The 14,280-nt window shown below is 30.9% G+C and overlaps 2 protein-coding genes across 2 annotated transcripts; one reads left to right on the top strand and one right to left on the bottom strand.

The window, feature by feature from the left end:
• Nucleotides 1-776: 776 nt before the first annotated feature.
• On the bottom strand, nucleotides 777-5,523 carry LOC137830568 (amino-terminal glutamine amidohydrolase). The gene is made up of 6 exons (XM_068637999.2): nucleotides 5,265-5,523; nucleotides 4,818-4,923; nucleotides 4,212-4,289; nucleotides 3,928-4,055; nucleotides 1,828-1,952; nucleotides 777-1,300 (listed from the first exon to the last, which is right to left on the bottom strand). Exons 1-6 carry the CDS (start codon nucleotides 5,315-5,317, stop codon nucleotides 1,131-1,133), a joined length of 660 nt encoding a protein of 219 aa, XP_068494100.1. The 5' UTR covers nucleotides 5,318-5,523; the 3' UTR covers nucleotides 777-1,130.
• A 1,301-nt stretch (nucleotides 5,524-6,824) lies between these two features.
• LOC137830567 (LEAF RUST 10 DISEASE-RESISTANCE LOCUS RECEPTOR-LIKE PROTEIN KINASE-like 2.1) lies at nucleotides 6,825-10,421 on the top strand. The gene is made up of 3 exons (XM_068637998.2): nucleotides 6,825-8,024; nucleotides 8,591-8,626; nucleotides 8,941-10,421. The coding sequence occupies exons 1-3, from the start codon at nucleotides 7,289-7,291 to the stop codon at nucleotides 10,032-10,034; spliced, it is 1,866 nt and encodes a 621-aa protein (XP_068494099.1). The 5' UTR covers nucleotides 6,825-7,288; the 3' UTR covers nucleotides 10,035-10,421.
• The last annotated feature ends 3,859 nt before the right edge of the window (nucleotides 10,422-14,280 follow it).

Genomic DNA, 14,280 nt, shown 5'->3' with positions numbered 1-14,280 from the left:
CAATTTAATAATAGATTCATTGATTTTTATACAAGGTGTTCTTGTATGTCCAATATGTTTATCTTTAGAGTCTACGTCAAGATTAGTTTATAAATACATTTCTTTCTTAATTTTTCGATACGTTTTTTAAGGATAAAATCATAATAAAACTTTAAACTTCAAAACGGATAATACTTTCTATGCGGTGATTGTTTCCAGCAATGTTACCTCAACAGATTTAAGATAGGACTAGGATAAAAAGATTTCCTTAGTCTTTAATTAAGAGGAATCCGTTCTTTTAAACCTAGACTAGGACTAGGATGAGTGAGTGAAAAAATAAAGGAAATTTAATAATAATTTAAACAGTGTTAACATAATGATTATGTTAATTGGAATACAAAGGAATGAATGAATTTTATGCTTTCATAATCATTCCCAATCTACTTCAGTCTCTTAAAATACTTATTGTATCTGCAGTTTGATTTTTGTTAAATACATGATTATTATTTCAGTCTTCTTATCTCCGATTCATTAATGAACTCACTATTTCTCTAGAAAAAATCAAGATAATTAACAAATTAGACATAAGAAGATAAAACTAAAATTTACACCTCATTGACAATAAAGTTAAATGACAATATACTTAGAAAAAAAAAATTATTTTGAACACTCAAATTTAACAGAGATTTAAATCTTAAGTCAATATTTTATGTTTACATGGAGACTTGAGAGAATATAATAGCTTAATACTTGTATCACCACTAACCAAACTATTTATTTATGTAAAAAAAATTACATAAAGAACTAAGATTTATTTTATTAGTAAAATTCAATAAGACAATGCAGTCTTTCCACAACTGAATATTCTCAGTAACCGTTCAGATTACAAAACATTCACCATACCAGTTCTAAAATAACACATCGCCCATATAGTAATAAACCAAGGTTATGAATGACGAATTACAGCGAAAAATGTGTTCAGCTCCTGAAAAACAACATGGAGCTTAAACTTGCATTCCTTGCACACCACTCTCAGAAAGACACCTTCAAAAGAAGCATTTTTTACAACACCCATTAAACGGGAGACAATATTTGACAGTATCTTGGATGGCAGCTGAACATATACAAACCAGAAAGCAATATGAATGGGGCTATTCTAAAGAAGATAACTGACAAATGAATTCCTCAAGCTGATTATCCTTTATCACCACACCATTTTTCTGGGTAAAAATTACATCTTTGACTGAACTGATTGTAACATCCGTAATAGCATCAGCAACAGACATGTTAATGTATTCATTCAGGTTGTGCACTGTTCCATCTGCAAAGGATGAAGTTTTTTTTTTATCAGCAAATGCAAGGATGAAGATAGTGTAAAAGTAAAGAAATAGATCCATTATATCAAGTGTATAAATGTAGCTCGTGCTATTAATAGCAGAGATTCTTTCACAAAAGAACTACCGAATAGCTGTGTGATCCAATATTAAAAGTTGTTCGACAGCTTGCAATCCTTTACTTTTTTTGCTAATAGAAAAATTATGCATGTTAATCACTTAATTGAACAACTGAAGTGACTTCGCGAAATTGACATGTCCCAGCTAATACATGTTTGGTCCGATAAAATATTTCCACCTTTTTTTCACTATTAACTACAAAATATGGCATACTGCTCTTTTTTTCACTATTAACTACAAAATATGGCATACTGCTCTTTTTTTCACAGAAAGCTTTGAAAGTAGTTTTCTGCATTTCATATATTTCACTTTATTATGTGATATATAACATAATGATCTGTCTATGTCAAAGCCAAACAAGTCCAATTTCCTATAGAAATTTCCCAGTCATTACCTTCTGCAACTATAGGCTCGTGTGGAGGAGGTTCTTCAACCCACTTTCCACCAGAATCTTTCATATGCCTTCTATCAGATGCAAAACTACGAAGAAATATTGGAGCATGCACTACTCTGAATAATCTGGAATAACATAAGAAACAATTTATATGCTTCACTTTGATATCCAACTATACATCATTATTGATGATCAATACATTATTTCACCTACAAAATTGAGGAAACACGCCTAATGAAAGCAAAGTTTATACATAAAGTTACAGGTGACATGTCACAATATGATGGACAAACAAATATTGACATGATATAAAACGTTTTTGACATCCTTAGAAAAGGTTTTTAAACACAATTTGTGTTAGAATAGTCTATAATATTTTATGAGCAAAAGTTGTTTTGTTTTGTATCCATATAGAATCCCACAGAAATTTCTCTTTCCTTAAGCTTTTGTGGTAAGTCCATGATGTATGTATGTATATACATATATACATATATATATATATATATATATATATATGAATCTGAATCATTAGAGAGATCTAAGTTAACAACTCTCAAGCTCTATTCCTCATATATACTTTTTCATGTTGGTTGATCTCACTATAGCTATGTTTTCTCCCTCATACTTCACTTGAGCAACTCAGTCAAGCACAAGCATTCTACACACCGCCTTCCTATCAACGGAAAATCATCACACCACCTCCATCAATTTCATCGGCTTCTTTTGTCTGTGCTCCAACCCTGACCAACCCTGACCACGAACAGGTTCTCCTGAACCCTAGGGGGCTTCATTTTTTTTTCGGTTTTTGGGTTTACACTGTACCTGCCTACTCTTTCTCTGTTGGACCTGCCTACTCACTTTTTCGGTCTCCAACAATTACTCTAAAAAATCTTATTAATGGTAAAATTATTTATCTTGATATGCTTCTATTGAAGTTTGGTTTTTTGGCCTAGATTTTTAAGATTATTCAGAAAAAGATGATTGAGAAAAATCATCAATTGCTGAACAATGGAAGACGCAGAACTTCCAACTTTGTGGTCTGTTGTGGCAATTTGTGGAACCTAATATTGGGGACTCTCGGAACATTCAAAACATGTAAATTCTTTTGGAAGAAGGCTCAGAGCATCTTTGCAAATGACAATCTAAGACTTTATAATTTTGCCCATGAATTGCCATCTCTCAAATAGATAGATCATGATATGACATCTTTCATTGTTGAAGGTTAATTTGTTGTCGAGGAGTTAAAGATGTTCTTCTGACTCAAGAGGAAGAAATCAAGCAAAATTTAGACAAGTAATACATGGCCATGATTCTTTGTTCCATGAATCCAAATTTTGATCATATTCGAGATCAAATTTTAACTGGTTAAGAAGTCCCATCAATGGAAAGCCTAATAACACAACCCCTGTGTTCCAACTCTTAAAGGTAAAAATCTTCAAAATTCTATAGCTTCAAAATTCATACTTTATAAAATTGTTTCTCTTTGCACGACTTTCCTAACAAGACAACAAATATCTCAAAATTCGAAAGAGTTGAACTAAAGTCTTAAACTGAAGAATATCAAGAATATTTAAGATTAAAATCCAACAGCTAAGTACAATCTTTCACACATCTCAGTTTGTCAACAACCTGCATCTCACAATCCATGGACTTCACCGCACATGACAATTAGGGATAAAACACTGAGCACCTTGTCACATACTTGATACATGGATTAAAAAAATCTAGTTAGAAACAAAAGAAAAGAAAAATTAATAACAGCATTACTACTAAGATTTCAAAACATCTTTATACTTGAAACATTCAGGGAAAAGAAATAACAGGAGGACAAGAAGAAGTAAACATGTAGTATGAAGATCATAATTGTGTCTTCCACCCATGTTGATAAAACCAATAAGTCCACTATCACCAACCCCAGCATATATAGACTTAATTTCTTAAAAGAACTATGTGGCCAGTAGCTAATATCATGTGACACATAGAAAGCCTGGACTTGCATTTCTATCAACTGCAAGTTAGAAATATAAACAAAAAAACTATAAGCACCAAAATACCCATTAGAACAGAACAAAATGGCAGATAAAACAGAAAGTGTCTTGCCTGTTATAATCAGAAAAAAGTTGAAAAGATGGTCGTATTGTTTCAGACACGTATGAGGGTAGAGGTGAAGGAAAAGGAAGGGTTGAATCTAAGTCCCATACTAGTGGAGGAACATCTCCTTGTTTTATCTGTAATGCCAATCAGAACAAAAGTATGACAAATGACCCCTATAGTAAGAAATTTATATATTAAAATAAACTGCTTTCGCAACCTAGTTACCTAGCAAACTAGCCCTAGCAAACTAGCCCCCACAACAATGAAAGAAAATACAATTTAGGCAATACCTGAATGCAAATTACATGATAATCCCATAGAATCACCCCATCAGCTCTTTTGCTAGCCTTTTGATTCCATAGTGGGATCTAGAAAAGTTAAGACAAATACTTCAGAAATTGACTGAAAAAGGATTTTAATTTTGTAGCAAGCTATACTAGAGTAGCAGGAAAACTCTTATGTAGTGGCAGTGGCAAAAAAAACTTGCTTAAAGACTTAAACATGCAATTAGCACTCTGTCTGCTTGTCGGCATTACATTACTAGGAAAGAAGCAAATTAGATGAGAGATAAACACTGGCAATGTTAGCAAAAATTTGACATGTTTTTCCTTCACATTCAATTTGCAGTGTAAGAGCCAGTGAATTATTCCCTATCCCACTATTACTCTGTCCGGTCACTATTCTGCAAGAGTAGGCAAGGTACTAATTATATCTTAGGACAGAGAAAAAACAATAGAAAAGAAAATTGACAAAAAAAAAAGTAAATAAAACATCAAACAAAAGAGACTCAAAGACAAAGAGTGTCAATTAATATTCACAAACAATTCTATTTCATGAATCACCTTGAACTAGAAAGTGAACAAACAGCACCCCCCAGAGGAAGAAATAGAACATGCCTGTTTCTTTTCGTTGGAAATGAAGACAACAAAAAGATCAGATCCCTCAGCTTTTGCTATTCCATCACTGCACAACTTCTTGCAAAGCAAGTATACATTCTCCTCACTACAAATAAATATCCAGAAAATAATCAAGAAAATTCTACAGTGTATTACCATCTTTAATATTACAAAAATAAAAAAAATATACCCAGAAGGAAATCATCCAAACTAGTTAAGAGGACGAAACAATAAATAAATTGACAAAAAGCATGAATTCTCCCCAAATGTTGATGAACACCACTCCAAAACTAAAACCCTATACATCATTAAGAAAGAATGATATGGGGAAATTGGTTTCTGTAAAATCTAACAAAAGACTATTTCATCCTATCACCAAAATGTATTATAAAATCATGAGGCATACACGATGAGAACAAAAACGAGAAGCGATTGTGAGGTGGTCACCAGTAAAAAGGGGTGTGGTGGAAATGAAGAACATCCATGGTTGACGTTGCCATCGTTCTCTTCAACACTCACCGGTCACCAACAACCTTTGCGTAGGCTCAAACCTGTGGGATCCAAGATACTGCTTTGCTGCCAACAAAACCCAAAACCCAAACCAGTACATGCATTAAATGAAACGAGGTTTTGAGTAAGAAAAGAATAATTATATGTTTTTTTTCTAATTTTTTTACTAATACACTTACTCACTTATTATTGGTTTAATTAAATTTTAACCAGACCCTGTAAATTTAAATATTTTCAAAATTTTATTAAAAAATTTACTATTAACAGAGTTTTTTTCTCACAAAAAATTGTGTAATTCCATTTGTTATTTTCTAAAATGGTCATTTTCTCTTTAAAGAGATTTTATTTATATAGAACTGCGAAAAAAAGTAGTTGTTGTGAATAAGCAAGAATAAGACAATAGTTTATAACTTTATAAAGTACTTTTTATTATTGTTCCTACAACAATCAAGAAAGAAAATTGAAGAAAGCTTTACTCTTTAAGGGGAGGATATAAGAAGAGTTTCCTCATATATATATACAAGAGTTTATAACATACAAGAGTAAATAACTTTTCTGAAAATGCTAAATGAGTTTACATCTTTAGACTTGATGATAAATAAAAATCATAAAATAAAAATCAATTAGTTTTTTATAATAATTAAATTAAAGATTATTTTAGAGACTAAAAAATGTTTGATTTCTAAATTAGTTTCTATTATTGTTAAATGATTTTTAAATTGGTGTCTAATTAGTAACCAAGATTTTTTTGCTACCAATTATTTAGATTCTAAATTCGGTAGCAAAAACCTTGGTTGTTAATTATACACTAATTTAGAATCCATTTAACAATAATAGAAACTAATTTAGAAATCACAAAAAAAAAATAATCTCTAAAATGGTATCTAATTTAGTTATTATAGGAATTAATTATTTTTTGTCTCTAAAAATTAGTTTTTATTTCATAATTTTCTTGTAGTAAAAGAAGATGAAAGACTTGAAAACCTATAGACCATCTATCACTCGAGGAAAAATCCCTAAGCTCTATTAGATCCCCTCCTATACCTAACCAATTATAGTTATTTATTCACTATCCTTGTGTGTAAACTATTTTTAGTATGTGTAACCAATAAACTCTTATATTATTTATTTTTATTTTGTGAAGTTACCCATATTTGTGAAGTTATATTTTTTGAAGTTACCCATACATATCAAAGTTTTTACCAGTGCTATTTAAGAGCACTCTTTAAATGTAAGCAAGAATACACATAATCCAAGAGTTGTGGGAGAATCAATAAAAAAATTGTATTAATTTTCTTTTATTTTAAGTTTGTATTTATTAAGTGGTATGAGAGTTCAAGAAAAAAAATCTTATGACTCTATTCAACTACAAGAAGCCATCTTCAAACACCACTAAATGAGTTTTAAAAAAATTGTTTTAAATTTTATTTTCAAAAAAGGAAAATAATATTTAATGATCGATATAATATTAAAGTGATTACATAAAATCATTATGATAAGGGCATCTTTCTTGAATTCTCCATGACAGGAAAGCTTAACCTTAGTTTCATTGAAGAAGTAGAAAGCTTATTCGTCGACCCAAACATCCTTACATATAGGGTCCTAGGGATTGTAAGGTTTCGTTAGAATGTGTACTTCTGAGTTTGTCTTACTAAAATGTTTGAATCTTCCATTATTAAGAACTGAACTCTCAACCTATTAAAATGTTCTTATTTCTAGTTCTAGTTGGATCTCAAGACTTATTCCAAAACACGTGGTGGTGAAGTCTTCGCAAACTTGTTCAAAGTCCTCAAGGATGTCATGAGTCTAGACATCTTTGACAAGTCACAGACTAGTCTGTTTCTTTTTCTTTTTTGTTCCATCTATTTCTCTCAGCACAATGCATTGAAGTTCATTCTCATGTCTCTCAATCGCTTCAGTTGTTACATTCTGATCAAGTCACAAAGTAACTAAGTAAAGGCATGAAGAATCAGGAACCGTTTCAAGCCCTCTTCTTCCTCTCCACCCTTGTGCTGCTTTTTATCTCCTCTGCCAAGGGAAAGTGTCCACCATCCTTTCTTTGTGGGAACCTCGGCACCATGTATTTCCCCTACACTGACACCAAACACCCTCATTGTGGCTTGTTGGTCATACATGGCTGCGTTGACCGTGACCCAGATGCGGTTAAAACAATTAAGAACAAAGGAGAATGGTTTTACATCACTCGTGATTCAAGCACACAAACCCTTTTGTTCAGAGATGATGACCTTCGCACCTTGTTGCTGACACGAAGATGTGGGGTGTTCAGCAAAAACTACACCAGTTTGGACACCAGTTCTCCTTTCCTTTCACTTCAATTCACGACTGTTACTCTATTCACATGCAACCGCACCCTCAATATCACCCCTCCTTCTTCAGCCTTTTCTAAATCTACAATATGCCCGAATGAGGACATCTTCTATGGCACGTCTAAAGTTGATGAGTCCTTCAGTTACGGTTCCGAAGATATTCCTGATTCTTATTTTGAACTCTGTTCAAAGATTAGACTTCCAATAAGAGATGCAGAGCTTGTACCTAACTCAAATGGAAGCCTCTTTGACTATGTATCAGCTGATATTCCTGTTAGAACGGAAGTGTCTAATCCTTGTTCTTCTTGTTACCGTCTTAGAGGAGGCCAGTGTCAACTTGACAGCCAAGGGAAGTTCTTCTGCATACAAGGTACCTTGTTTATAGATGGAAACAATTTGTTCCAACTAGCTTCTAAGCTGATGATTTACTTCTTGTAATTCTGATGTGGAGTGAAGAAACCTGATCTAAGTATATCTAACTAGTTAAGTTATTAAAGCGGTTTTGTTGAAGATCCGACATTTACTAGAGAGATTAGAACATTTTATAGTATATACATGACTGCAAACCTTACCCTTATAAACCGGTTTTATAAGGTTGAGTTAGGTTTAAAATTCACTTTTTAATAGGTTTGATTCAAGACCTTAAGGATCCAATATGAATTCTCACTTTCTCATTCTCATGAAATATAAGATCAAATTCCTTTAACATCACTTTTCCCGTTTGATGAACAACCCTCCAAGTAAGATCCTTCTACAAGCTAGTTTAATATATGTAACTAGTAATAAACTTAAACTTTATTGATACTGGGACAGATTCCTACATATGTTCAGCTAAAAGAAATGATTCTTTAACCGATCTAAGTTACCACTTATTCGTAGTTATGGTTTTACTGTTATTTGTTTTTGTTTAATTCCTCTTTTTTTCATGTTTTGTAGAGAAAACCAGTAGAAAGGTGAAGATAGTGGTAGCAGGTACAACTTTTTTAACCCTGATTATCTTTGCAGTGATTTATTTAACTTGGAACACAAAAATAAAACTTTTGTTAACCTTATATCGTAGCAGGTTAAATATCTTCACTGGTTGAAGGTGTTTTCCAATATAAGTTCATCTTATATAAATAATGTTGAGTGATTGAATACAGAAAAAAGATGTAGATTTATGGTGACTCTTACCCCAAAAATAAATAAACAATCTCCTGCAGACAAGCCAATATGAAAGTAAACAAATCATGATGGAGGGTATGTTTTTTTTCTTATTTTAACTTCTTAATGTAATAAACCTACAGCTACATCAGCTGCTGGAGCACTTGGAATTTTGATGGTCTTGGCTTGCATCTTACGAAGATACTATTGCCACAAGAAGAATCCCACTTACATAATGATTGAGAACTTTCTGAAGCAACATGGGCACCTTTCAGCCAAAAGGTACAGTTACTTGGAGGTAAAGAAAATGACCAACTCCTTCAAAAACAAATTAGGCCAAGGAGGGTTTGGTACTGTATACAAAGGGAGGTTACAAAATGGAAGTTTCGTGGCAGTGAAGGTCTTAAGTAAGTTAAAAGGTGATGGAGAAGAATTCATCAATGAAGTTGCTAGCATTAGCATGACTTCTCATGTTAACATTGTCTCTTTACTGGGGTTTTGTTTGGAAGGCTCCAAAAGATTTCTCATATACGAGTACATGCCCAATGGATCCCTTGAAAAGTTCATATATGAAGAGAAAGATCCTTCAAGGCTTAAACTCACATTGCATTGCACAACAATGTACAGTATTGCCATTGGTGTTGCCAGAGGACTGGAGTATCTGCACAAGGGTTGTAACACCAAAATCTTGCATTTTGACATAAAACCTCACAATATACTATTGGATGAGTTGTTTTGTCCAAAAATATCAGATTTTGGACTTGCTAAAATATGTCCTAGAGAGAAAAGTATTGTATCAATGATGGTTGCCAGGGGAACCATAGGATATATTGCTCCTGAATTGTTCTGCAGAAATTTTGGTGGAGTGTCACATAAATCAGATGTTTATAGTTATGGAATGATGGTCTTGGAAATGCTAGGTGCTAGAGAGAATAATAATTGCAGAGTTGATTTTCCAAGTGAAGATTACTTTCCACATTGGATTTACAACCATCTTGAATCAAATGAAGATCTTCAATTTCGATGTACCAAAAATCAAAATGATGAAGAAATGGTGAGAAAAATGATTATTGTAAGTTTGTGGTGCATACAAACCGACCCTTCAAATCGACCAGCAATGAGTAAAGTAGTGAAAATGATGGAAGGAAGCATTAGGTCGCTGCAAATTCCACCCAAATCTTTCCTTTTTTCATCTTCGGTTCCCCAATCCCAATCAAGTGATTCTTCAGGTTATTGACATACAGACCCAGCAAGATGCAATCAGCTTCAATTCAACAAACTACAACTCCAGCTTGCAGCTGCTATGAGTTTTTTTCTGTTATGTATTTGTTCTTACCCATGATGACTTCTCCAAGTGAAAAGAGTTTTCTAGTTGACTCCAAGTGGTGATGTATCTGCAAAAGATCCTTTGCTAAAAGATCCTTCGAAGCTCAGCAAGAATACATAATGATTTTGTATGTAAGTAAAATGAATAAGATAGTTCTACCTCGTGAGAGAATTGAAGTATGACAGTTTCTTCCTGCACCCATACATTTTTCTTCCTGCACTCCTATATTTTTCTTCTTGCACCCCCACAAGGTTGCGCAAAGACAAAAGTGTTCCTATATAAATTATACATTTTTTTTTTGTATTCTGGATTATGAAATCTAGTAAATTTTTGGATTGGCGCTTCCGGTAAATTTTCGGATTGACGCATCCGGTAATCTCCCGGATTGATGCTTCCGGTAGTACATGAATGATAGTGTTAATCCAAAATAAAAAAATGCAAAACATCCATAATTGAAAAAACCATTCTGGATCCACCAATCCGTAATAGAAATTAGGCTTCCGGATTCAGCAATCCGGAAATTAATAATTTATGCAAACTTTGCTTCCAAAACACCCCCTCATCCGGAATGTAACATGATTCATTTCTGGATTGATAAATCTGTAACACACTCCCAGATCCCGAAATTGTGGGGGTCAGTTTTGAAATTTACAAAATTGTGGGGGTACAGGAAGAAAAATGTAGGGGTGCAAGAAGAAACTGCCTTGAAGTATTTATAGACTCATTCGTTTAAGTAGAGGCCAAATAAAATGGTTATTTTGTCATAACCGTTTAGGCCACGTCTTTTCCTAAATGTGTCCTATTATTAAGGTGACTTGACAGTTATTTAATAGTTAAGACCGATCATTGTGTAACATAGATAGTTATTGTAAAATTATAAGGTGAATAGTCATAACAATTTTAGCAGTTTTCCTCCATTAATACATGATATTTTGTAAATTCTATTATTTAGGTATTGGGTAGGAGAGTATTTCAATTTTTTATTTTGCTTTAGCAACTCTTGATGCAGAGGTTATCATATACCTCCATGAAGTGCTCATAACACTAATATATAATTGACTTGCTAAACTCGTGTAATTTTGGAGACTAAATACTAAAATAAAATTGTTGTGAAATATATTTCATGCACAAAGTTCTTTTGACCTTTCACCCTGTCAACTCGATACTCATACTGCTGAATTCAAAGGAGTAAATTCCATGCCATGTTTATGAGTATATATTTTTGGAATAGATAAGATTCCTGCTTAACATGTTTATGATTTCTTAATATGTTTGGATTTTTCTTTTGATTCTTGACTTTTTAGATGTATTTTATCTATCCTTTTACATTTTTTCTACTGATATGTAATGAATGTACAAGGGATGATCTTACACAAGTTTCAAATAAATAAATGCTAGAAGAGTAGAGTTTATTTTGTATTGTAAATTTCAAAAAAATAGTTGTTTTTATTTTCTTTCCTATGTAAAAATAAGTGTAATTAGTGATTTAAAATTAGTTCAATTAAGTCTAATATAATAAGACAGGGAGTGTTCTTTTCATTAGTTTCTTCTCTTTGCCAAATTGAGTTTTTTTTTCTTCATATGTTTTGTTGTATCTTCTCTTCTTATAAATAATTTTTCACACTTGAATAATTTTACAAATTAATATTATGTTGAGTGACAAACTTTCTAAGAATCCTTATTCTATCTACTTACTTAGTGTTGTATTATTCTTATATATGTTAAGAATACAATGTGAGTATAAATTCTACATTGAGTAAATTGAGTAAAAATATAAACGAGAAAATTAAATCTAAAAAAATCTAAAAATTTATTTTCTTAAGATTTTGAATTGAAAATAATAAATTTGATTCATATCTCTTTATTGTTGAATCTCCTAAAGAGATTCAAAAATATATCAGAAGAAAAATCAATCATTCGACTTGGTGACCTCCTCCTCAGACCAATACAAATATAAAAAAAATAATATATTTAAAATCTCAAATTTTTCTATTTATATAATATATTTAATATTGAAGTAGTTTGATAAAATTAGAGGAATAAAATTGCAAATAAAAGTTTAATTTTTTTTAAAATATATTTATTTTAACAATTGTTCATTAGTAATAACTTGCATTTAATAAATGTTATTGTAAAAAAGCATGAAGAGAACTTTTACTTCTGAATTCTATTTTGGTCAGTTTATATTTTTTCTTCCACTTTTCATATTAGACTTGTTTGTTAGTCAAACTCTCATTTTTTCATATGTTTTTGGTCGAAAAGACACATGTAAAATGTGCTTCGACGTTCAAGTAAAAACTCAGTATTTGGTGCTTGATGCAATTAATACGCGATAATAATATATGTTTTTCTAAAAAATTATGATTATTTATATGTTTATTATGAACCTGTTATTGTTGGACCGGATTAACTTTTAGATCGTGATTAAGAGCGTGTTATCTAATTTTTTTTACAATCTAAACTTGTTAACCTCATCATGAACCGAGTATCTAAGATTTACAGGTCTCGTCCTATTCTGATCCATACAATAGATAATATTTTTTATAATATTATATCATATTAGCGGTGATATTAAATATATATTATAAAAATATGCTTTAATTTAATTTTTTTATGTTTTTTATTCTATTATTTGATTATATAGTTATGTATGTTAAAACATTGTCTCGTCGCATGTATTTAAAGTCTCAATTGACTCGGATTTGGATTTAAATAAATAATTTAATCAAGATTCGAAGTAAAAAAAAAAAAAAAACTTCAATTCATCCTTTGATTACTCCTTTTGTCCTCTTAAACATCAAGAAGAAAAATGTAATAAAAAAAAGTGAAAACACAAGTTATTGAGAAAGAGAATAAGAGTTGGAATGAAGAATAAAAAAAGTTAATTGTATTAAACCACTTATGGTATTAAATAAAAAAGATAATATTAATTGTAGACCTTTGGTGCCTTTGACCATTTATTCAATCTTTCGTTTTCATTATTGATTGAACACATTTGAGAGGATTTGGGTTGGTTCATTGCTATTAATGAATGTTCTGAATTTTAGTACATTCACCATATAATTAACCACTCTTTAGTCAACCAAATACGCATTAATTCACGTACCTTAATTCATTTTTTATTTTTCGTGTTGCCGACTCCTACCTTTTTTTTTCTTCATTCTTATTCAATTATGCTCAAATCCTAAATAACACTATGCTTATATTTAAGGTCAATTTCTATCATTTTAATTATTATAATAACATAAGAAAAAAATAATAAAATTATCACATTAAATATTTATTATTATTTAAAATTGTTTCTATATCGACTTTACAGAGTCTAGAAATTATTCAGACACGATTTATGATATCACATAATCAAATATTATTTTTGTGATAATATATTAGAAGATTTGAATATGATAAAACAATCACGACTATTAAAATGTGTAAGTTCGAAAAACCTGAAAACGGACTAAGATTAAATTAAAAAAATGTAATTTAAATTAAGTTAAATATTTTTTAGTTAAGTTTAGTTAGGGTAGTCTACATTTTAATAAACTTAAGTGCATCGGATCCATATATTAATACAATCATAGCAATCTATATTAAATTACAATTAAAAGATAAATAATTTTAAAATTACATTAATCAAATTACAATTATAAACTAATACTTTTTAATATAAATTGTTAAAATAACATTTTTCATATTAAAATGTATCACTGTGCCACCTATTCACAAGAGTTCAATAGCATAAGGTTGGACCATTTGACCTTTCAGAACTCTCATGTCTTTATTTGCAAATTGGATATGCTTTCTAACTCACAAACAAACATACTAAACTTTTGATGTAACTTCTCACTGCAAAACCATTCAGAGGAAACTCTCATCTTTATTTTATTTATTCTACTTAATTATATATCTTTATTATTCATTGAAATTTGTTAGAAATTATCATTAATAATTTTTTTAATCATAATTTCATGAAAACAATAAAAAATATTACAACGGTTACTCTTGTTTTATTTTTCCTCTTTATTTATCTTCTAACCCTAAATTTAGTGTGCACGTTTTGATTTATCCATTACAACAAATTAAGGCGCAATGGAATAATAAAAAAAATAAAAAATTAATTAACTAATTTGTTACGGAAAAGAAAAGAGAAAAAGGA

This window comes from Phaseolus vulgaris, chromosome 7 (genome assembly GCF_051622355.1).
Source record: "Phaseolus vulgaris cultivar YP4 chromosome 7, ASM5162235v1, whole genome shotgun sequence".
NCBI lineage: Eukaryota > Viridiplantae > Streptophyta > Magnoliopsida > Fabales > Fabaceae > Phaseolus > Phaseolus vulgaris.
The sequence above is the reverse complement of the archived record's forward strand: the minus strand, read 5'-3'. Positions and strand labels throughout refer to the sequence as shown.